Genomic DNA, 25,580 nt, shown 5'->3' on the forward strand with positions numbered 1-25,580 from the left:
TATGGCAGGAATTTCCCAGGAATTCACTGCATTGAAAATATAACAACTCATTTACCTGGTACCTAAGTATTTTCAAGATGGGGTTTGCTCTGCGTTTGTCAGAGTTGATGGCTTTTGAAATAAGTTTTAGTGGATGAAAATATAAAGGTCTTTAGCCACGTAAGATGACTTTTAATTAAAACTCAACCATCCCATGTTGAGCAGAGCATACCCATAATGTTATAAACCTCTGCAAACTGGGTAGTATGCTGGGCTGGAGCTGAAGCTCAGGACAGACGCATAATCCTCCACAAATAATTAGAGCAGAAAATGCTTCTAATCTCTTTGTTAGTCTGGTTGTGTTATTTGATCTAATAATAAACCAGACATTAAAAAAAACCCTCCTCATACATTTTAATTTAGACTGCAATGGGCATCTTTTAACCAGTAATTGTTTAGCTGGTCTGTTTTGAAATTTAGGTTCCTCCTTCCCTCTGTTTTGATTCATGCATGTACTGTACAGACGTACGTGGTCTGAAACACCACCGTCCTCTGGCTGTGTGAGTGCCATATAAATACCAAGGTGTCAGAATGTGGGCTCTAATTTATGAAAGCTTTTCAGCAGGGACTTGGTGGGCTTAACACACACACACTGAGGTTTCACACCTGCGTGAGCGGTGTCACCAGTCCGTGTGCTTTCCCTAACCAAGGCCGCGGCTCTGGCGCAGCTCGACTCCCCTTGAATTTGGTGGGGCTTTGGGCAATAACACGGGGGATGTCTCTGCGCATTTTCGCGCCGTGGGAAGCCTTCAAGGGGCACGCGGCTGGGACCATGAGCGCGGCACCGTCCCACAACACGAGGTGCTGCGTGAGGTGCGGGGGCCGGCTCCCTCGCCGCCCACAGCCCCTCTCTCAGGTGGTCCCCAGACCAGCTTTCACTCCTTTGCATCTCACTGACGCCTTACGAAATACAACTCTCCTCACTGACCCCTTACTAAATACAATCTCTTCTCAGGACTTCCAAAATCCACGCATCCCTCGCAGCTCCCGGTGCCCAGACCCCTGCTTGTAACCCGCTTATTTCCCAGATGAAGCGCTGCCCTCCGACACTGCCCGTTCTTCACCTTCCCAACAGCACAGCTCTTCTTCCTCCTCCTCCTCCTCCCCGCCTCCCCCATGCCCCTCCAGCTCCCACGCCCACCCCTCGGCCTTCTTCGTCCCTCCAAACCCAGTGAGACCCGTGTGACTTCTGTGACTGAAGCCCCTTGGACAGCTGTAGCTATTCCTGAAGGCCCTGGCGATAAATAAATGAAACAGATCCACTGGCTGCGCCGTTATTTATCAGTGCAAATTTAATCTATAGAGGTAAGTCCCTGCGAGGGGTCGACGCTGTCCCGGGGCCGGGGCCGGGCCCAATCCGTTTAGCGTAGTCGCTATGGCAACAGCGGCTGCCGGTGGGGGAGCTGCGGCCGCGCCTCCGCCCGCCTGAAGCCGGCGGCAGCGGGCGGCCAGCGGCGGCTCCGCTCAACTTCGGCGAAGGGGCGGTGTTGAGGCGGCGCTGCCCCGGCGCGGCGCGGCCGCTCGCCTCAGCGTCGGCGGCGGGACGGGAGCGGGTGGCCCGCGGTAAGGAGGAGGGGACGCTGCCGGCGGGCGGGGTGCTGCGTGGCCGCGGGGCGCCCGGCGGGACGGGGGTGGTGCCAAGCGGAGGGGACCGCTGCGTTTCCCGGCCCTTGCCGCGAAGGGTCCGGGGTGGGTGGGGGTTTCCCGCTTTCTGCGCTTGCCGCCGCCCGGCCCGAGGGGCTCCTGTGAGGGAGCGGCGGCCGCGCGCTGCCCGCCCTCCGCCGGGGCAGCGCCGTTAGGGCCAACGGCCGCCCGCGGCCCCGCGCCCTGGGGCGCCGAGCTGGGGTGGGAGGCGGCGGCGCGGGGCGGAGGCAGTCAGGCAGCGACCCTGCTTCAGTGCCTTCAGAAAGCCCCAATTCCGTGAATAACGCTCATTTTCTTCAGAGCACCGGCTCAGCTGCAGAGTAGAAAACCCCACAAAGTTCTCAGGTTTTGGAGGGATTTTTAAACAGGTACCGAAGTCTGCCGAAGTCGAGCGGCGTCAGCTTCTTGACGGGCAGCTGTATCTTGTAGAGGTACTGGCCCCAGCCCTCATGGCTCAAAAGCAGTGCTGTAAGCCCAGCTGTTATCCCTCGTCACCAGGGCTAATCCATACCCTAATGTTAAGCTTGCTGTGCCAGTTTGGAGGGCTTGACTTCAAGCCACGTCCTCTCTCTGGTACCCTCTTCGCTCGCTCTGGGTCTGTCTGACTGCACAAGGAGCAGGGGGGCTGCTGCCAAAGGTGAGGCGGGATGGGTGGGCAGGGAAGGGGGCCGGGGTGCTCCGACAGCTCTCCCAGGCTGGGCTCGGACACGGCACCGCGGGGCTGCCTGCGTGAACTAGCACTGGGTAACCGGTTACCTAAAGAACAGGCGGCCGAGGAGGAAAGCATGGTTTATGCTGCCTTATGCTTATGCCACTCTCTCAGATTAGACACCTGCCCTACTAAGTGTCTTCAGTGTGGAAGTGCGACGTGTAGTAAGCCCAGCATGGTACCACTAAGGTCAGTCAGATAGCTTTGGAGTTACGGCAATGTAACTGAGGACAGACTACACCGCGCATCTCTTAATGCTAACACATTAATTAAAATCTGTCTCAAGGCAGTGCTCTTCACTGCTTGTATGGCTGCTCTCTGTGGATGGGCTGTAGGTGGGTCATGCAGCTGTTGCAGGAAGAAAAACATGAGCTTTCCCAGAGTTCTGCCGGTTGCTCCCTATGCTGTATGTGAGCTCTACAAAGAGAGGCTTAAGTTTTCAAACTATAAACTTAGCATTCTTCTTTTGGGTGCTAATTTTAAAACAATCTGTATTTTTAACTCCTGTCACAAGGACCAAACTTTAACAGTGGTCCTAGTATTCTCCAGTACAGGGAAAACTCCCACATAGGTTAATAGTTCTGCAGTGAATTGAGACAGAGTCAGACTTCGGGGATCTCCAGTAAATATTCTTTCTTATAGATACTGTAACTGAGGTTCAGTACTGAATAGAATTGTAGAGGTGTCTGTTAAAATGCATTCTCACCTTATGATACAATGAGTTACTCCTGCTTTCACGGCAGAATCGGTCCTCAATCTGGATAGAGAATGCACATCTCACCTACCTGTTTTCAGAGCGCTTAGTCTGGTCTCTGCCACAATATATGAATTAAAAAAACAAACTTCAGTGGACCTGACAACATATGAAATATGCTTTTGGGTCTGAGTTTCAAGCTCTTACTTATATCTGTAGAATTATATAAAGTATCTGCTATGAATGACAGTATTAGAAACTCCAGTTTGTGACATTACTGCCCCTTTAATAACGTTGTGTAGTTACAATGACAGTAGAATAGAGAAAGATGAGCTGGGGATCTCTCAGAGTTTTAATTTTGAAAGCCTTTTGTGTTGGAGCCTTCCATCAGATGCTATTGCTGCTTTATTGCAGCAATACTTTTTTGTGGTTTGAGTAGTGTTAATAACAGGAAAGCTATGTGTCTGTGTTACCTTCTGAACTCTCATTTACATGGCTGAATGAATGGTGAGGAATACTTTAGGTCCCTCTGTCCTGACTGGAAACCTGACTTTGTAGTCTGCAGAGATCAAAGTAAGATACAGAATTGAAGGTGTGTTTGATCCACCACAGCAAGATAGCCATATCTGAGCAAAATACAGACGTTTTAATAACAAGTTAGGCAAACAGAGCAAATCAGTGTGTTTTAACTTCCTGGCTTCAGTAGGTTTAGGTAACAGTCCAGTATAAGTTGTATGTGATAGAGTGTTTTTGTGGTTGCTATTAGAAAATATTGTTTAAAGCATCAGTGGGAATTTGGCATGAAAATAGTCCTGTTTCTCAGCAGATGGAACTCATTTGCTCTGATAAGTAGACAAACTGTAAAATGCTACTCTGCTTCATAAGCAGATTTGAGTAACACCCACCCTTTTGCTTCTGCAGATAACACAAAGATTATCTTCTGTAGAGAGTCCCAGCCATTAGTAGAGCTCTTGGGCCCTTCCTTTGCTTTTTCTTTAAGATCTGTAGACTGGATTTTCATCTAGAGTTAATCAACACAGCTTTTTTATTTATGTCAGCGAGGCAAATCTGCTTTATATTAGTGCAGCTCTACTGAAGATCATGAAGCTGTACCAGTTAGACGAGCTACCTTTTCTCCTCATGTTTTGACAGGTGATTGAAAAATACCTTTCTCATTCATGCCTGAGCTTGGAGCCCAGTTCATGCTGGATTCTTGTTTCTTTACCCCTCTTGCAATCAAAGTGCAGATGTAAAATGCACCAGATGATAGACTGGTTTTCTAAAAGATTGAAGCTCTAAGAATGTATTAAAAACTACACAAATGCTGGGGAAGTGAGAGCTGTATTTTTCGTGTGTTCTCAATTTTAAGGAGTTTCATTACAAAAAATCTTTTCTGCTAGCTGTAGAAAATGTGAGATACCCACGTATACCATAACCGTTGTGGTATTTTCAGAAGGTCACTCAAGCTTACCTTCGGTAGAAATGGTGCCACTTTTGTTTTTCTTTTGTCTTGCAGCACCTTGTGATATGCTCTGACTGTCCTTCTGTTATGCTACCTAGCAGTGATTTTTACAGTCGTGAGCATTCACAAATGGCTTAAGTGACTTGTAACTCTCTGTGGCAGTTACACTGGACAAAGAGCCAGCCCATTTCTATAATGCTGAGAATGCAAAGTCTGCTGGAGGAAAAACTAATATAGAAATTAGACTGTATGCCGAACGGCAGCATGGTTCTTACGCATTTTTGAGAGCGCTTGTCATTCAGAAGCAGACTCGGGCAGCAGCAGGAGCTGTCAGCCTGCAGCAGGCTGGTCAGACCATGAGTGCTGCCCTGCTAGGGGCAGACAGGCACTACCTGGCATGCAAGGGCCAGCTGGGTGCCACAGTGCCCTGTCATGGTTAGCTCACTCTTAGACACCGCCGTGAGGCTCTTTTTGCTGTCCTTGAACACCTGCAGCCATGAAGACTTGACAATAAATAATGTTTCATTTAAAGTATTGGCTTGATCTCCTATGCTTCAGTTATTCAAAACTCCTTGCTACTTGTAACAGGGTCATGTCCCTGGATGTATTTTAACCACTGTGAATTTTTTTTTGTCCAGAAATAGCTTGTGTCCATCACAACAAAAGAATCGGTATGCTCATAAAGTGAAACACAGGTTCTCTGCTGTGGTCTCTAAGCAGACCCCTGGGTGTCCCCAAGAGTTCTCTCTCTTTATTCTGCATGTCAGAATGAGGAATGCTGCTGTATTAATATCATGATATTTGCATTGCTTTTAAGCTTCTTGATTGAAAAGCTCTATCTACTGCTTTTTCAGCATTAATTGCCTCATAGCAGCTTTGGGAGATAGATGTCTAAGGTTGTAATAGTTTCCATGGCGAGTAGCTGTAAACGCCATAGCCTTCCATGTCACTGAACAAGGAGATTCTAGACAGATAGGAAGTAGGGTTCTTTGGGCCCTGATAAGGTTCGAAGTCTCTGTATGGAGAGAGGATAATGATAAGTAACTCTGCAGAAGAGCAGTGGAGAACAGAGAACAAGGATTCTTTTACAAAGCTATGGTGTTTTTTATGGTGTAAATTTTATTTATATAAATAAAATTGAGAAGGTGTTGGCAGCAGTTTCTTAATTAGAACTTGCTAAGATTCTTTGTTTGGAACAAAATTAAAATATCTTTATCACAGGAGAAATAGAATTTGGGGTTCATCTATGATGCTGTCACTACTTAGGCTATTTCATGCAGGTATAGCTAGCAGCATAGCCACAACCACAAATTCTGCCTGAGAAGCTGGTTAAATGTTGCATCAGTTAGCACATACAGGCTTCAGAGATGGGTGTGGCCAAACCAGCTTTAATCTACCTATGAGTTGCAGTCCAGGAAGATACTTAGATGCCCTTTGCTATCTGAAGGGCACTGGACTTTTCTGGATAGTGTAATCCAAACTTTACTGAAGAGGCAAATAAAAAAAAAAATTAATATGCTCAGTAGTTTCACATCATCTGTTTTCCCCATGACTGCATGTCTTTTAAAAAGTACGATGATGAGCACAATTTGCGGATGGAGCTTGTCCCACTTCTTTTAGAAATAATTTTCCTTGTTAACCTCTGATCTGGCTTGTGTGGAAAAAGGTTGAGCGGGTATCTTGCATGAAAAAATTCTGTTTCTCTGCTCTCTGACTGTAGTAGTAAGAAACTACCACTCACAAGAAGAGAAGGAAGGCATTTCCCAGCTCCTCAGCCCAGTTTGTTGGTATGCTTTGCCTGGATGACAGTGGATTTCCTGGGACTCTATCTATAGCCAGTTGAGTGACAACATTTCCATTGACATCACTGGACTTTGGATTGTGCTCCAACTCGTCCAGCCCCTTAAGACTTTTCTCCTTCTGCTCTGACACAACTACCATACCCCTAGGACTAGTGAGAGTTGCTAAGGATTGTCAGCAGTACTTCTGGACTGACAGACTGTGAAAGCAAAGGCAAACCACAGGAGACTTGTCAAACTGAGGACATACCTTTATAGAGAGTCCAGATGTATTTTTTTTTGTTTTTTTCCTTTTCTCCACAAATGCACATTTCCCAGCCTCTACCTGCTCCTTTCCTGTCCTGGAGGGCGTTGGAAGCTGGGAACCAGGAAAAGGATCAATGGAAAGGGAATTTTTTATTCTCAGAAGTTCATCTTCTACAAGGCAAACAGGTCCTGCTGATTGACTCATAGTTTACCAGAAAGCAGCCCTGCTGTAACAAGTCTTAGCAAGTGGTGATCTAGGCTGCAAGAGCGTGAAGGAGACTGATGTCTGTCGGGTTACATGAACAGCCTCTGGTTGGCCAAAGAACAGCCAGAGAGCAAGCTACAGACACATATTCCCTTTGTTAGTAAAAGAGCTAGGAAGGTGAAAAAATGAATCAGGGATGTGGACTTTGATATTTCTCATGATTCTTTGGTGCATTCTCTGGAGCAAGAAGAGGAAATCACATGGGGAAATACGGGAGAAGGTAAAAAAGCAGAAGATGAGGTGAAATTGTACAGAACATGCCATGAGAAGAGAATGGAGAAAGCTGTGAAGTACGTGAGGAGAAAAATGCAGGAATCGCTGACAATGTGGAGAACAAAAATGAGATTTGGAAGAGGCAAAGAGCTTCTTTAGAACTAAAGCTAACAGGAATCTTTTACATGAAAAAGTCTCAGAGGGACTTACTAACAATCACTAAAAATTGCAGAAACCCCTCAGAGGCTGTGTGAGAGAAAGCAACGTATTCCAGACTTTAACATAGCTAAGGTAAATGTATGCTTAAAACTCTGAGGTGGTTGGTCAGACTTGCAATCAACAGTGTGAGGGGCAGGTTTGTCTTCTAGACAAAGGTCTAGGGTCATTGAGGCAAAAGTCTTGAATCCCAGATCTGTTTCTGGAGTGGAACTTACATAAACCACTCTGAAATTTTGCTTAAATAACAGCAGAGTAGTTCATCAACTGGATTATGTCAGCTCCCAGGATAGCTTCGTACGAGGAATCAGAAAATGGACTAATTGTACAGCATAAAGATCTGTATTCAGATGGGGCAGTGTCTCTTTCTTTTAATAATTTTAACATGAATGCTTGCAAAGTGTAAATTTGTCCTTTTCCCCAATAAGAAGGTCAGGCTGAAACTTTTGCCTTCCTTTAGTTGCCCACATCCTGCCGAACAGTCCTTTGAGCCTTTCCTAATAGGAAAGCCATTTTGAGTCATTTAATCATTAGCCTGCATGTGAACTTTAAATTAAAAACAGAAGCTACAATTAATGGAGGCCACAGTATCTTCTGCAGGCTGCAAAGACCAGTAGTGGGAAGAGTGGTGGCTTGTCAAGCCTACTAAATAGAGATGGCCAGTTTCCAGCTCTCAAAAGGAGGAGATGATGGATGAGAGATGGGGAAGGAAACAATCTCATACAAACAAGACTCCCTTAGGAACAGCCAGCACAAGCTGCCAGTGTGCATGAAATGCTTGGATAGGATTTTCCTTCATTTGAGAACAGGCCATTTAAACTGCAGATGAGGTGCTTGCCTTACTTTATACTCTTCTCATGTGGAAGCAGATTTTTCAAGTAACGTATGGGAGAGAAGTGGAAGCCCCATTCAGAATCAGTGGTATCCATGTTCCCATATCAAAAGCAAATCTGCCTGTTACCTGTGCTTTATGAAAGCTCTGGGACAGGGCAAAGCTCAGGTTCAGCAGGCCTTGCTCAGACAAGGTGTCCAAAATATTTTTCTAACCGATTGTACTCTGCAATACTAGTGCTAGGTAAAATGGTTCTCCTCATGCAGAACTACTTACTTGCTTTGAGGGAGACGTGCGAGATGATAACACGAAGGCAGTAAGAACAGCCTAGGACCGTGTGAAAGCCAGGGTAGGTCAAATGAGAGCCCAGGTCTCCTTGCTGTCTTTCCCAGTTCTGACCACTAAATTCCCCTCTTGCTCCTCTTCTAATGAAACAGCTGGTGATCTAGGAAGAGCTGGAACGACATTCCTCAGCTTCACTGTTATACTGCTTTATACTGATTTACCCCTAACTCCACTGAAGTCAGCAGAGTTAAACCTATGTAAGACCAGGTCATAGCCAGAATAAAAGCAAAGTAAGCTAACTCTTTGCTGGTAAAATTCAGAAGACCACACTCACATTCATTGGGTGAAGGTGCAAATGGAAATAATGATACCTTAATTGGTCAGATACCTGTAAAAGCTTATGAAAAAATGCTATTGTCACATAAGCTGAAAAGAAACAGGAGACTTAAATCTTTTACAACAACCTATGATCTGTTCTGCTACTCACTTTTGCTAGCAGAGGGCTTACCCATGTGATACATAAGGAGTGATAAGACCAAGGAAAAGGTCTTAAGATTTAAGGATCTTCGTCCTTAATAATGTGTAATGGTGAGTGGAGGCCATGTAGCAAGATCCAGGTACATGTTAGGATGGTGGGATTATGGAGTTGAAGCTGTCAGCACATCAATTCCAGCCTGAGTTCATTCAAGTGCCTGGGGCAAGTAAGTCAGCAGCAGGCAGCCAGAGCGCTGTGTGGTGATTTGAGAGCTGTTAGCTGGAGTCACCCTGGCAATGAAAACAAATGAAAGGACCTGCTGCTCCTCCTCCTACAGAGCACAGAAATGAGATAAGAGCAGGATTACTTCCAGCAGCTGCTGACTATGGCTGCTATCATAAGGATAATCATGGCTGGTACTCCAGGGCGAAAACAGTCACTACAGCAATCCCCCATGTATAAGCACTGTAAACTAGCAAAGGTGTTAATGTTTATACAGTCTCAGAAGAGTACCTGCGGCCTTACATACCTAGGTAGCTAGATCTGTGTCCTGTGGAAGTTTTCAGCCCTTTTATGTCTTCCTTCTGAAGAAACTGGTATTGCTTGCTGGGAGAGGTAGGATATAGGACTAGAGAAACTAGTCCTTTGATGCAGTTTGGCAAACTTCCTGATTCTAGAAAAGCCTAAGCATTAGACCCTGAAATTGTTTCAAACTTGGAGCACAGTGCAGACTATCCAGGTTTTTGGAGCATTTTCCTTTAATGGTGTGACATATTTACATTATATGAACATTTTTGAAAGAGAACAAGGCTACATTATGGCAAGTGATAAAGGCATGAAAGCAACTGAAGCACCCTTCTCACCTGGTGCAGATGGTGACGGTTTTCGAGGCACTGAAGGCAGAATCCTATTGACCATTGCTCTTCTAGGGACTCTGGGAGCTCATGGTTCTCGGCTCTAGTGGGAGTACTGGGTAGTTATGAGCTTCTGGTGATTTGCATTGTCACTAAAGGCTCTAGGCCCTAATATGGCAGGTTAAATCAAAAGCGTATTTTTCTCCCTTTTATATCTATCTTTGTGTCTGTGTCTCAGTAGTGAGGATTTAGTCAGGCCCTGCAGAATCAGGCTTTTTAATCCATTGCCCTCATGTTAACTTTTGACACCATGTCCTGACTGGGCTGCTGCCAGGAGCAGTCTTTTGGTAATCCCAGCTGCAAGTGTTATTTGTGCCACCCCTTCTCCCTGGGGGCTAATGGAAGGGAGCAACAAGGCACGGAACTGTGCTGTGTGAAGAAACAGATGCTGTTTTGCTCCTGTTCAGGTCCCTAGTGCCTGCTTTGGACTCCATTGTGTTTCAATACAAATACAATAGTTAATAACTTTGTTCCATGCATTGTCCTCTCGAAGTGACTACATGAAGGGATTGGCTGGGTGGGGAGATAATTCCATCTTTTGCTGAGCTGATTGGTGCAGTTTGTTCTGCCTTCTAAGTGCTGGGTAACTCCCCAGCAGCAGAAACCTCTCACTTAGAAGTAATCACAGTTTAAACCTTGGTATGCTGTCACTTCCCTCAACCCAGCCTCAGTTCCCTTGGTGCTGGTGACAGCACCTAAGGTGTGCTCTTCCAGCATAGCTGATAGTTGGACTTCAGCTTGTAGAAGGTGGTGTAGCCTCTCCTGCATTCAGTAATGTTTTTGCTAAATAATGGCTAAAGCTCTGCCTGGCCTTCTAGTTAATGCAACTGTTGCTCCTGCCAGCACTAGCTGAGTGCAGATGAGCTCTACCACTTATGTTACAGCAGCAGCAAACCTACCCAGGTCACCTATCCTGCCCTCCCCCCTGAGGATCCGATGCTCGCTAGAGCATGGCTCCCAGGAATAGTTTGACTCCATGTGTTGACTTTTTGCATGTAGGGCACTGGGGGGCCATGCCCTCCCATGAGGGTTCAGACAGGCAAGCCCTAGCCCCAGCTCTTCCATGTGGGGAGGAGAATGCTTCCCCAGCCTGACCCAGAGGGAGCAATGTATCCTTACAACTTGACTTCAGACCTAAGAACTGTGACTGTCATTTTAATTATGTGGTGACTGGAAGTTCAAGGGAAACAGTGCCTCTTCACAGTTTGTCTTGCCCTCTGCACAAGTTGGCTGCTATGGGTGAGACTTCTCAAGGTGCTCAGCACCAATTAGTTCTAAGTGGCTAATCCAGTAGCACTTTTAGGTGAACAACAGACTCGAGGGGTGTGCGGGGGAGAATGTTCTCAGCTGAGGTGTGTTGATGATGACACTGTTCTTTTTCTCTCCCTCCCTACTCTCAACCCACTCCCAATGAAGACACACAGAGCACTATGTCACTGGCATCCTGGTTCAGGTGGAATGAGCCCCCAAACCGCATTTCCCAGAGGAACCCCACAGAAATGGTGGTTGAGACGCTAATGATGGAGCTGAGCTGGCAGACCAAGCAGGCAGAGAAGCAGCAGCGAGAGCGGGAGAATGAGTATCGCAAGATCAAGACTGGGGTGGACTACGGCTGGCTGGTCAGCTACCCAAAGCAGAGCTATGATATCAGCCCAGGAGAACGGCTGCAGCTGGAGGATATGTGTACCAAAATACATCCTTCCTACTGTGGGCCTGTCATACTCAGGTACAGTAAAAGATGTGATAGTACAGACCTTTCCTTTACCCCTCTCTATGATATGTGAGGAAGGAACAAGAGTTGTTAGAACCAACAGAACAAAAACTTGGCATCCTGTATCATAAGTCATGTTGGGACAGTGTCTTTGTGGAAGAAGGGAAATCTAATGTCTTAAGTCAGTTTAACATGGTATCATTTCCTCCAAAAAGTTACTAAATGCCATTTCCCTCTGAGACTGGCTTGAGTACTTTATGCTCCTGAGCAGCCAAAGAAGCTTTATCTTGCCTGATGAACAGTTACCATTTCAGTATTGTAATGGCTTTTGCTTCAGTCTTTAGAATCTTAGAATAATTGAGGTTTAAAGGGACCTCTGGAGGTTATGTGCTTCAACCTCCTACTCGGAGCAGGGCTAACTTCAAAGTTAGATCAGGTTGCTCAGGGCCTTGTCCTGTCCATTGTTGAATATCTCTGAGGGTGGAGATTGCACAGCCTCTGAACAACCTGCTTTGGTGTTTTTATTGGAGCCTTCCTTCCTTGATTTAAGCAGTCCAGCAGGTCTGTTGAGGCACTTGTCCCCTGTGTCCAGACTAGCCAAAAGGTGCTATTGTGTTTTTCAGCCTGTCAGCCAGGTTTTCCCAGAGAAAGGAGGGATTGCATGCTTCTCCCTCCCCTCCTCTCCCTCCACACCCTTGACATGGAGTACGATGCAGGTGGGGCATCCTTGTTGATGTTGAGCCTTTCGAGTGCTGGACATAGGATTGCTGCTTGACAACTGAGCGACCTTCTATGGGAATGCCTTCAGAAATACATCTAAGCCTGCTGTAGCATCCAAATTGGAAGGGAGGGAGGTGACTTCCTTTGGGGCTGGGGGGGCTCTTCTAAGTTAGACCCTCTCACTTAGCACAGTGCACGTGAGGAGTAGTGACTCTGAAGTCCACCTTAGCCAAAGCAAAGTTGTGTAATGGGCCTTTATAATCCACTTCCCCTGTTCCAACATGTTCTTCAGTTGGCATTAGAAAGAAGACAGTCCTGGCAGGCCATATACAATGGGGTGCTCAGCACCCTGCAGTCCCTCACTGCACATGCAGGCACCTATTTTCCCTTGAACAAATGAATCTGCAGCTCTTCAACTACAACCGTAAGAGGGCTGGAAATAGCTGGTCCTTTGTCTTAGAGTGGGGGTGGCCAGGAAAGGATGCCAAAGCTACCTCTCTAGCTCCCATCTTGCCTGGGGCTGAACCTTGGAAGCAAGGTGGCACAGGGCTTTGGCTTTTGCAAAGGTTGCCATGGTGGCAGAATCAGAGATTTGGGATCATTCAGTAGCTGAGCTCTCTCCAGTGAAAGTTTGCTGGGAGCAGCACCTGCCTTGTATTTGTGTGACTCCAAGCTATGCTGTAAACAAGCCACTACAAACCCCTTGGGGTTCAGAGTTATTTTCACCATCCCCAGGGCCACTGAGCAAGGCCTGTCTGGCAAACAGGTTATTTCCATGAGAGCAGGCTTCAGTCACTGGAGTTGGGAGGCCCCAAGGTTCCTCATCTCCTGCAGAAAAGAGTATTAAGCTGAGCCATATGCAACTTGCTGCTGCTCTGCTTTTTTTTTTTTTTTTTTTCAAACTAAGATCATGCAAGATGTGTGATTTCAGTGCCGCTTGTAGTGGTTGTTCACTGTTGTTCAGGATTCGGCATAATATTGACAGTAGATAAACATACTCAGCAACATTGGTGGGCTCTATGTGGGCATAGTTGAAAAAGGATAAAACCATCCTCTTATAAATTCCTGTTACAGGCTATCATAAATTGTATTACACTATGATTCAAGAAGTGGCATGTTTTTGTTTGTTCCATACTATGCAGTTTGCATGGTTAGCAGAGCCACACTAAAAAAATAAGGTTGCATATCCTTTGTTGGTTCAATTCCGTGATTGAGAAGGGAATGTCCTAGCCACAAAAATGGCAGAACTGGATCGGGTCAAAGGTCTGTTTGATCTGATGTGCAATCTGTATGTGAGAGAGTGGCCAGTAGCATCAGTGTAAGGAAAAGAGAAAAGAACAAGGCAAGCAAATACAACACTACAGGCAATTACAGTATCTTGTATATAGCCTCCAACTTACTGTGCCTTGTATCTTGGAGACTTTTTGAGCCAGAAGTGGTCCTTCTGTCCATAATTGCTCTACGTGGCTTTTTCTTTCAGTAGTTTGTTCAGGTTGTGGGGTTTTGCTTTTCTTTTTTGAACTCATGTAAACTTTTAGCATTTGTGGCACCCCGTGGCAGAGTTCCACATCTGAACTACAACTCTGCTATAGAAAACTGTATTTTGCTTGTCTAAAACTAATGTGCACTTGTTTTATTCAATAATTGCTTCTTCTTGTGTTGGAAATGTGAACAGTTGACCACTCTTCTACCTTCTAACCGAGAGCTCTGTGGTTTGGAAATCTTCACTGCTGACATGGAAACAATGAGAAAGAATGGGCCTTGCCATGCTAGGAGCCGAAAATGTACAGGAGAAATAAGGAGCATGCAATCTTAACTAAAAGACAGCCAAAATTGGATAAATTCTCCTCTCAGAAAGCGAGATGACATTGAAACTTCCCCAAAATTGCACAAGATGAGTATAATAGGAATTCAACTGAAATCTTCACATTTCCACTTTAATCACAAGGTCATCGCACTGCTGATGTTTCCTCTTGAATAACCTGTGACTTTCTAATATGTAGTAACTTTTAGAAAAAACTTCCACCAAAAAAACTCTACAAACTTGCATTTGGAAATTCAAATGCAGAGCATGGACCTTACTGAAGCCCTTGGTTCTGTCTGAAATATTAAGCTTGATCCTTCCCCTTCCATCTTAGATATTTAAAGAGTTGAAGTCCTTTCTGATGTACTCAACAAGCATGTAATACTTAAATAACACAAGTAGCATGCATCTTGCAAGACTGTGGAGTTTGTTTTGTTTGTGTCATGCAAGGTCTCCTTCTTTGAAGAGATTCTAAGCTCAGAGTCAAAGTGAGAACAAAACATTTTTGTATGAGTTGTCAGAGATGTCACTTTATTCTGCAAAGGTCTAAATGATGATCCAAATTGTCCTTTTCTGTGGCTACAGTCACATCTACTGAGAGGCAGAGTTTCTATGAATTTGTTTCTTTAGATATGGAGGAGGCTGGAAAGGAGCACTTCTTAAACGGGAGGGGGTTTTTCAAGATCCAGTTTACCTGTTTTGTATTTTGGGTCAACAGAAACTTTTCTTTGAGTCTCTTGAAATTCTGGAAGATACCTGGAGACTCTGATTCACCTCATGAATTGAAGGAAGTGACAGTGATTTTGGTGAGGCCCTTTTAGTACCTAACTGCCATGGTTAAACTGAATGAGTAGACTAGTAGCTTGCTAATACAGAATGCTAGATTTTTGCCATCTGTACTCAGAGCTTTAGCTCTAATCAGAGCTTGTTATGGTCTGTTTCATTTCTTTCCGTTTCAGCAAAAGTGAAACAGAAGTGGGTTTCTGTCCTTCTCTGCCCAGAGAGAAACAAACAAAAAACCCTAATATGGAAATGTAAACCTGCATTTTGGTGATCTGAGATGTTATTAATACCACAAGCTAAGGACTGTAAATTTTCTAAGGATTGTGTGTAGCTGAAGTAGACTTCCTAGTATGCTTGAATATCAGACAAATGACTGAAATCAGAAATGGATTTATTTACAATTATGAGCTTAAGTTTGAGGTGATGTGACATGAGTGTTGCAGTTAGTGTGAATGCCATAGTCCTTTGGGAGTCAAGTAGCTTTCTCTAGCAAAGCTATTCATAGCTTTACAATATAACCAGAATTCCTGCTCAAAATATAGATTCAGGAGTCAGCAGCTAATTATTAGCACTAAGCACCCCATGTTTTTTTTTGAATGACTAAATCTACTTAGAGCTCCCAGTTCAGACAGGCACTCAGGAGTACACTGAACTATAAGCATATTGTTTAAGTCCATGGACTTCCCTTGGATTTAACGGGTCTTTAAAGTTCAGGCTGTACTTAGGAAACCTACTGAACTGGGGACCTACAGAATAACATAGAGAGGTGACAGTGCTTTAAAAAAAGCAGTGCCAGTATGAGCCAGTGCAGCCACATTCTTAAAATCTAATATCCATATGAGGAAACGGAAGGGTCACAATTTAAAGAACAAATTTGTTTGAACTGTGATTAAAGCACAGCCTGGACTGGGGAATGTGTTTGTCCCTATGTGTGCATATAAGTGCTCCCCAGGCTTCTGTACTGGCTCAAGGTGAGTTTTCTTGACAGTCACATCCAAGACTGTGTGACTTGCATAATGTATTACAGGTTAGCTACCAGTAGTATCATAACTTGTTTCACAAATAAGATAGATAGGTATACTTTTCTGATGAGTAAGGAAACCCTGTTGAGGGATTTCTAGATATGGTTGTGCAGTGGCCTAGTTTGAAACTATTCCATGCAGAAGTGTAAGGGCGTTAACCTGTGCTAGGAGATAGGTGAGCCTTGTGCAATTTTGTGTGCTTAATTCCACTGAGCAGCTTTGTGTGGAGTTTGTTTCCCAGGATACAAGCACATATTCCTTGATTCCAGTGGTTTTTCTGTTTTCATATGTTGCGTGTTTTGTGCAGAGAGCAGCCTGCTGGATCATCCAGCACATCAAGTGGCTTTCATTGATAGCTGGGGAAGATGGCTTCCATTATGCATAGGTGGCTGCAGCAAACATCGTCTATTTTCTGACACACAGGCTTGTTGAGCTAGACCTCAGCACCTGATAACCTGTCCATCCTTTCTGCTGAGAAATATTTGTTGCCTGCACACCTTTTGGACTTCATAGGTGGGTTGTCCTTTACACAAATGTGCTGGTACTAAAGTTACATGGGCATTAATAAAGGGGCAAAGTCAATTCATTCTAGTGAGGGAGAGGAACGGCCCCCCCCTTTCCCTTCTCCATCTCAATGAGAGTGTCTTTCCTTTGGGTTCGTGACTGGCAGACAGTCTGTTGGATTGCTCTCTCTTTGTTTCTTAGACCTGCTCAATTCCATATGAAGTAGTTTTTGTGTTGGTCCTGAAAAGTCAGAGGTAAATCTTAACAGCAAAAGCAGAGTTCACAAAACAATTCTTGCCGCCAAAGGGTGCAAACAAACAGGCAGATAGGTGTGAAGGCGGAAAGTTACACTGATTTTAGAAAACTGTTTCAGCTAGATTGGTTGGGAGTGTTATTAGCAACACAGGGCATTAGCATTAGAGCTCTGTGCTCAGGGGGTCAATTTGCTGCCATACCACCCATTTTCCCTCTTGCTCTCAGATCTAGTCACTGGTCCAGTAACAATAGCCTGACACACTCTGCTGCCTGCTCTGGAGCCACAATCCAGCAGTATGACACACAGCCTCTAAAACTGGAGGCAGTGCCGACAGGCCTTTTGGGTGCACAATTGCCAATACAAAAGAAGAGGATGTACTGATAGATATATATAATATGCCAGCATCTCTCTTTAAAATATACATGGAGATAAAATAACGGAATGAGTCATTCAGTTCACCTCTGCAATAAAAGTCCTTTGAAGGTGCTTTCCCTGGTATAATAATATAATAATGTTGCAAAGACTTGGGTTTCGATGGACTCGTCTGTCTATGCTTCTGACTAGGATAAAGGGAAAAGCATATTTATTGTGAAAACTGTATTTTTGGCTCTTTGATAATGCAACTGAAGTTCCTCCTCAGAAGGCAGAAAGGATGTTTGCAGTGTACAGCAGATCTGTTACCGCTGTTATGTGCTAAACCTCAGCAAGACCTAGTCTCTTGCTCTTACAGGCTCTGCACAATTCAGTTTAGTATCATTGTGTAAGTACTTATGTACCAGTGTAAACTACAGTGCCTCAGAGGCTTTTTGGACCCAAATGTTCAAAGTTGAGAGGTTTTTCTGGTGGGGGAATGGAGGAAGGAGATTAGGAATTCATCCAAAGCAACTGAAATGGTTAAGGAACATCTTGGTGACTTTGGTAGGTTTTGTGTCAAACTCCTCTAGCGTGACCCTGAAAGGGACTGGTGCTTCTGCTGATACTGAGTTCCCTCAGCAGGCGGTACTGGTGTCTCCACAGCTGTACACGTAGCTGCCAATACTTGCTGTGAGAGCAGCACACTGAAATATCTGGGATACAGCATGATGTTAAGATGTACGTCCAATACCAGGCCTCCACAGCAAGAGTCAAAAGGCATAAATGTACAAAGAGTCTTTTTGTTATATCTCTGGTTTTCTTTCTGTCCTTATTATCTTGGGTACCCGTTGGCACACCATTAAGCAGTGCAATTCCATAATGCACTAAAGTCCTTGTTACATTCCTAGGGCTTTTCAAAAAAACCAAGAGGCAGGATCTTATTCTATCGGGTTCTGCCCTATTAGGCTTATTTAAATGCAATCCTACTGTCTTCCATCCTCGTTCAGTTCTGTTGGAGAAAAATATCAAAATGCTCACAGACTTTATACACTTTAGCTTCTGTTAAGTATAAATACGTGGATTTTATTGAAGTACTAGTTTAGCTCTGTGTCTGCTTGTAGATACAATTTTTATGTTAAGAACGGAATATTTATTAGAAAAGTAGCCGTATTACCATCTGTCATAAACACATACTATTACGGACCAACTAGAATCTCTGTGACCAGTGTGTGAGCCTTGGGAGGGGATCCCACACTCTCCAGGCTGGGGATCAAACCACCCAACAAGGTGTCAGGAATGGTATGTTCTCTTCTTGGCCCAGCCAGTGACCCTCTCAGTGACTTCAAGAGAACTATCCTACTTTGCATCTCATCTTCCTCACCTGCAACATAAACAGTGGTAATTCTTCACCTCCCTGGTATTAAGCTAGCTTAATATACATTGATACACATTTTGAGCTCTTTGCTGAGAAGGCACTGGCGTAATTCACAGTTGTCTAATTAGATACAGCATCGTGCTGCCAATCAAGGTGTTACCAGCTGAGCAAATCCATTATCTTACATAAAGCCATAGGAGGATGAAATACCACTTCTCTGAAATTTAAATATTGAGAGACTATCAAACATATAACAAAGAAGAGCTTTACAGGATTTGTGTTTGTCTAGTGGCCGTTGGGTAATGCTATGGAGGATGACAACTGGAAACAGGGGAAGTCTAGTGGGACTTCCCCTCGTTTATCCTCAGCTTCTGGTAAGCAGCAGTGCAAGGACTATTTGAGCAAGGATTTGCATTTGGACAATCACATTTCATCAGCAGCGATGGGGACATTTTCCACAACTTTGTCTAATCATTTTGTTTCTTAAGCTGTTGATAGCACTGAGTTCTGATTTAATAGGTGTTGTGTGAAAAGAGCACTTCCTTTGGTTTCAAGCTTGCCACCTTCTAGCTTTGTTTGGTGCTCCCTATTATTTCTTGTGCTTATGAGAAATGGTGATTCATTGCTTCCTTACATTCTCTGTCTTGCTTGTGATTTTAAAGACCTTGAGCCTATCATCTTCATGGCCTCTCCCTGTTGTTGTTCCCTTCCTTCAGTCCAGGGAGTCCCATTTTGCAGGAGAGTGCAAGTTCCAAGCCTAGCACAGTGACTTGGCAGCAATCCCTAACTTCATGTTTTTAATCAAAGCTGTGCCTTGACTGTGCTTTCAGATTCCGGCAACTCATTGCTGAATATGAACCAGAAGTGCAGGAAGTATCCCGGCTTTTCCGCTCTGTCCTGCAGGAAGCTGCAGAGAAGATCAAAGAGGAGGAAGAGGCCAAGAAGCTAGCCAGGCAATGGAACACAAAGAACAAAACCAGCCTCTCCTTAACAACATTTAAATCTCGGTCCAGGATTTCCCCATTCATCAGTGACATCAAGACCATCTCTGAGGATGTGGAACGGGGCACCCAGCCTACCAGGAGGGTTTGGAGCATGCCAGAATTTCGGAATGCCAAGGATTACTGACTCTATACTGAACAAGGTTTTTAGACAGTGATCTTTCAAAATCCCAGTTAACCCTTTTTTAGCTCTACTGTTTCTTCTTTGTTCCAGCTCTCTCTTCCTGCCTGTCTCTCTCTTGGAAGCTGTGTCCATAGTAACTGCTGCTGATGCCCGTGGTGTGTGACAATTTATTACCAAACATGCTAGCCTTTCCTTTAATTTAGTGGCTAGTCATTAACCTTAAGGGCAAGGCTCACTTACTATCTCATTTTTATTACTGCTTTCTTGTGGAAAATTAATTAGTTTTGTGATGTCTGTCTTCTCCTTTCCCCCCGCCCCCAGCCTGGATGTAGTTATCTATAAAAGCTTTTGGCCCAAGCTAGCGAGAGCTGCTGGCTGGACCAATCTTGCTGAAAGCAAGACAGCTACTGACATGAGTAAGGCTTGCAGGATCAGGCCTGTGAGTTAAAGCTAGTATCTGATTTGGAACTGAACTTCCTCTTCCAACTAATAACCTTCCCCAGTGCTACAAGAAACTTCACAGGTAACCTCAGCGCTGCTCTTGATCAGCTTTTTGCTGACAATTAGCAATCCAACCTGAGTAGAAACAGACCCAAGGTTTTTGAGATGAAAGAGCAATATTATTCCACAACAACTAGTTTATGCATGCTCAGGTTTCTTGGCTATTTTCTCTTTTGTGCAGGCAGAACCCCCTGAACCTTGCACCTGCAGAGTAGATAGAAATGTAACAACCTGCTGTGTAGATATACAGGCGGATACATCAGTGCCCTGTCAAACGCTGTTCTTGGTCCTCAGTGTTCTGTGTTGCTGAGGTAAGTGCTCCTCCCCACATCCCAGTCATAAGTCAGTGGGCCAAAATTAATGTTTATGGCTAAGCCTGAAAGAGTACTGAAGTATCAATGTCCAGAGAAGGTACAGAGAAGGGTGAAGGGAATCAGCATTCATCTACAGGGCCCTTTGTACAGCTGCAGTAGTTGAGATAATTTTAACAAGCTGCTGCTGCGAGTGACCAAAAGGCTCTAGTAGATGAAGGTTTGTGTCCTCAGTCTTCTCTCATGAGCACTCACAAGGGAGCTTTCCAGTATCACAGGCTGCTGGCCAGTGAGTTGATACTATTACAAAAGAATCTTTAATGCAAACTGAGTAGCTTGTAGGCCAGCATGGTTCTGCTGAGACCTTGAAGAAAGAGGAAAAGGCTGCTGAGGAAAAGCTACTGGGGCCCTAACTCAGCATCTGTAGGGAGTGCTCTCACCAGCAATGGAAAGAGAATGGCATGCTGTGAAAATCATGGGTCCTGTAGAGAAACCAAGGGCTAGAAAGCTTTGTGGTGACCAATGGGAGATGGGGAAGGAAGAGAGGGATTTCCCTGTATGGCTGGCTTTTGGGGAGTCATCCCAGTGGGGTATAGCCTCCTGGAGAACCCTGTAGCTTTGTTGTTATTTTGCCCGTTTCTGACTTTTCCCTGGGGACCTTTGCAGCAGCATGTGGGTACTACAGCCAAGATAAAACCCTTTGAAGCTGTGCCAACTCTGGGAAGAATTCCATCACATGAAATCTGTCCTAGAGTAGAACTGTGCAGTTTCTCCCAGAGATGGGGGAGGGCAGCATAAATCAAAGATCAAGATCAACTCTGAAGAGCTCTCTAAGACTGTAGGATTCTGGCTCTTCCTTTCTCCCCTCTGGGCTATCTAAGATTGAACACAAGGCTTTCTTACTAGCACCAGGCTGTAGTTTCTAGTCCCTTGGTAAACTCTGCTGCCAGCAACCCTCCTAGGGACAGAAAGCAGAAGCTCACTTCTAAGCAAAAACTCAGGGTTTCCAATTACAGCATCCAGTCTGGGATGGGCTATTTCAACTCCAGGTCCATAAGGGAGACTTTAAAGCCTTCCGACAATCAGCTTGGTGTTTTTCAGCTGTATGTCCTTGTGAAGTAATGTGATTGTGTATATGAAATAAAAGCAAAGGCTTGACATAGTTAGCATAGCCTTAGCTGTCTAGAAGATGTGGGATCTCTAGCAAGGGATCACCACAATTTGCAGAAAAATTCTTGTTTGGAAAAAAGTTAACCATCTTTTTTATATATATTGGCAAGCCACTGCATGGTACTGAAGGCCAAGATGAGTTCATGAATTTCATGCTACAGCTCTGTAGTAATTTTATTTCCACTCATTCTATTTTGATACCTTCAGTATTGACTGTATTGATGCAATATTTGATGGACTGCTGGGAGAGATGGGACATTCTGACACACCGACATACAGCTCTTTGTTACAGTACAGTGTCTGTAATGTGCTCACTCTTTCTTAAGGAGAATCAGGAATAACTAACTTCCCTACACCAATGTACAAAGCCAAGGAAATCACCTGAAGGGTGTTCACGCTGTCACAGCAGCCTGTGCTCATACTGTGTCCTTCATTAACAACCTCCAGCTAGCAGATACCATTCTCATTTAACAGCCAGGAAAGGGAGACAAATCTGACCTTTGGTCAAAGCCATGTATGTTATGGAGGCCAGGCTGTGGCTGTGGCAGTGCCAGCGACAGCTGTTTTGCCTCAACTTACCTATAATTTCTATTTCCACAATAAAAGGTAATCCAAACTTTGGAACAGTATCATTCACCCTGTACCTCTTCTGCAAGTTACACTGGGCTCACAGTAGCATCTGATGATAAACGGATATTCAGATACCAAGCTATGAGGTTTCTATTCTTACTACATGCTATCTAGAACTCTTAAAGGTATGGAAGTAGTATCATGTTTGCCTGTAGCCAGCTGCTGGAGACTGACTGTGACCTTCTGAATAAAACGTGAAATAGCAGCACAACATCATTAACAAACAAACAAGTGAACTGAACAAGAATCATTCTAAATTCTTAATCATTCTCTCAACACTGAGCAAGGATTTTGGTATCAGCCCAGAGCATCACTGTTGCTCAACTGCTGATAGTGTTATGCTGTCCAAAGGACGTTGTTACACCCAGGAAAAAGCAGTCCTAGACTTACTATACATGCTAACAAGTAATGGCAACACCTCTATAGCAGCTCAGCTGCACTGCTCAGCTTCAAGGGGCTAACACTCCTCCGAGTCCCTACTCACCTGAGAGAGACTACGCAGCCCTGCTTCTATGGCTTCTACAGATGAGCCTGGCCCACAGGCTGTGGTAGCCGACAAAGGCGTGCAGGAGGTGAGGTTCCTCACCCGTATCAGCATATAGTTCAGACAGCTATCACGCCATGGGGAATTGGAGTAAGCTTCGCAGGAAATACCTGTTTGTTTGCTGAGATTGCACTGTTTATACATTTCATCATGGAACCTCAGAGAATTAAAGCAAAGCTGTGAAATATAAAACAATTTTTTGTACTTGTTGTCTTTAATTAAAGATCTCCTGAAATACAATCTGTCCACATCTAGGCAAACACAACAGCTGTTCCACTGCTCTCCTGTGCACTGTGTATGTATCAAAGGAGGAAGGCAAGAATGGTAAAGTCATTTGATCTAAACAAAAAAACCCCGTCCTCTCTACAGGCTATAAATGCAGCCGCCTACCTTCTATCTTGCTACCTCTACAAACAGATCCCAAGATTTGAGGTAATAAATAACCAGGATTAAACAACTGCAAAGGTCTGAAATTCTCTGAAGCTAAGTGGTTTACAGATACAACCTTGAATTGAAGTCTTCATCAACATGCTTCCAAGCACGTCTTACATTAATGAGTATTACCATGAAATGAGCAGATAAAAGTGACAAAATGCATGTTTTGTCTCCAGATACTTTTGAGTCACTCCTATTGATTCTGTACCTGATCCTGGGTACTAGAACACCTTAATATTAGCAGATGGCCCCAGATGGCTCAGGGCTCGCTCTGCTAAGCACTGTACATGCAAAGCGTGCATGTGTTAAACAAAAGGAAGTCATTTTTTTCCCCACACAAAGTATTACTGAAGCATGGATTGCATTGCTCAGCACATCCTGGAGATCAGACAGATGAGTGGTTCCAAAATGGGACTACGTGAGTTGAGAGGGTCAGTAAACCACAGTGGTCAGGATGCAGCCCACAGCAGAGGGCTTAAGCCACTCGTTGCCAGACGCTGTGGACAAGCAAATCTCTCTGTGTCGTTGCTTAAGCTCTTCCCCAAAAACATTGCTATAGGCCTCTCCCAGGAAGAGAACTATGGATGCCTAGGCCTTGACTGGATGGCCATTCTGATATTCCTGTCTTCTGCTACACCTCCCTGATAAAGGACAACGCACTGTAGTTTTGCCCCAAACGCATTCTGAGAAGCACTGGACTGCGTGAGTCAATGCCTTTGTGGTTGTGCCCTGCAACAGAGGCAGGGCTATTAAGCCTCCCTCAGTTCCACCCACCCGTGCCGGGCAGAGACATCGTAATGACGGCGCCTGCCTTTCCCTGGTACTGCCGTCCGTGCTGTGGGCTGTCAGCACAAGGGACCTCTTGTTCCCTTTGTATGATCAGACAAGCCATGTTTCAAGCTGGCTTACATCAGAAAGCTACTGTGCTGGCCTCGAGAGTTGGGTCTCGGGCCCAGGTCTCCCAATGACTACCATGTATTTTCTGTGCAGTTGCTGCACAAAGATATTCTCAAACTAAGGGAAAATCTTTGCAGGATGAGATCTTAATAAATGTGACAGAAAGGTGAGGAAAAGGGCTACAAGAAGCACAGTAAATTATGTGGCTATTTACAGTTATCTGTGTATACTGTACACTTCATACAATTATAAATTCTTAGGGTCTTGGCTAGATAAACATTATAGCATCTCGCCTCTATATTTTAGTCATAATTTTGCCTCTCAAATTTTGCCTCTACCAAATAAATCAAATCGCCCCAGTAGCAGATACTGCAGAAGTGTGCGAAAGAGCATGTGTGTTTGCTACATCAGAGTATCTACTCTCAGAATGTAATCAGTTATACCTGTTTGGTGATCGCAATGCCATATTCTCAGAGGCCTCAATCAGGTCACAGTCCATGTGCAGTACCTTTCCCAACCTTATTCTCTGCCGTGCCAGGCTGCCTAAAGCAATAGATTGCACCTAATTTAGCCTGAAGGCTATTTAAATAACCAGATGTGGTATGAAGCAGTGACAGTGAAATACTCCTCGGTTGGTTTTGTTTTATTTTTTTTCCCTATATTCTAGCACTGGAGGTCTGAAATTATTTAAGAGATGGAGAAGAGCAGGGTGCAGTTTCTGAAGAACTCAGCAGCCCCAGGTAGGGATGGTGCAAGAACACTTGGTCCTTCCAGGTCCCTGCTGGCTCTCAGCAACTTGCTTCTGTTGCATTCAACTACTTAGAAGTTAAAGGCTTCCTTCTGCCTTTGGCACACAAGCACCAGCAGCAGAGACTGTTGTCTCTCCACAGCACAGCTGAGAGCAAGAGATGAACAAAGACTGGATGAAATTCATAGGACAGCAGTAACAAGTGTTCCCCATAAACAACACATAATTAGGTCTTTGCAGGCTAGTTATAGGGTTTCAAAATAAAAAAGTGCAAAGCCAATGATGTCCAAAGATTTAAAAAAAAAAATTTAAAAAATCACATTTCTGTGACAGTGCAGCTGGACAGCAGTGCCACCTGCTGGCAGATTTCCCAGCACTGCTTAACCAGGGAACAGCAGTTTTCTAACCAGGCCTCTCCTGACAAACAGATTCCTCGCTCTCGCGCTACCTTTCTCTCACATCACTGTCACCCAGAGAACAACTCACGAATCGAGAGCAAAATGAACACAACTGATGTCAGCTGTAGCGTTTGGCCCTTTATTGGCTGCACCAGTGGCCAGCATGCTGGTATCGGAACAGTTGTCATCTTAAACATTGTGCCTCTGTGATCCACGTACACTTATCAGGCTGGATGTTAATGATGTTCTTCACACTGCTTGAAAAGGCTCAAAGCATGCTTCCTTAGAGCCCTCAGCACCATGTTCTGCCCTTCCCTCAGAAAACACTAGATGTTTCACACTCGTGAATCACAATTTAAGACCGAAATCAAACAGGCAGGGAAAAAAATAGCTGTTGTCAACAGCCAAATAAATCACGATGTCTACAGTGGACAGTAATTTTGACGATTCATTTTGTCCAGAGATGGAACTAGAAGGCTGGGTGTTTGCCAGTAATTTT

At 44.6% G+C, this 25,580-nt stretch overlaps 1 protein-coding gene across 1 annotated transcript; it reads left to right on the forward strand.

The window, feature by feature from the left end:
• The first annotated feature begins 1,474 nt into the window (after positions 1–1,474).
• Positions 1,475–24,943, forward strand: RD3 (RD3 regulator of GUCY2D). Its single transcript, XM_082306957.1, has 3 exons — positions 1,475–1,602; positions 11,210–11,519; positions 19,153–24,943. The coding sequence occupies exons 2-3, from the start codon at positions 11,224–11,226 to the stop codon at positions 19,448–19,450; spliced, it is 594 nt and encodes a 197-aa protein (XP_082163083.1). The 5' UTR covers positions 1,475–1,602; positions 11,210–11,223; the 3' UTR covers positions 19,451–24,943.
• The last annotated feature ends 637 nt before the right edge of the window (positions 24,944–25,580 follow it).

This window comes from Platalea leucorodia, assembly GCF_965183815.1.
Source record: "Platalea leucorodia genome assembly, chromosome: 3".
Classification (NCBI taxonomy): Eukaryota; Metazoa; Chordata; class Aves; order Pelecaniformes; family Threskiornithidae; genus Platalea; species Platalea leucorodia.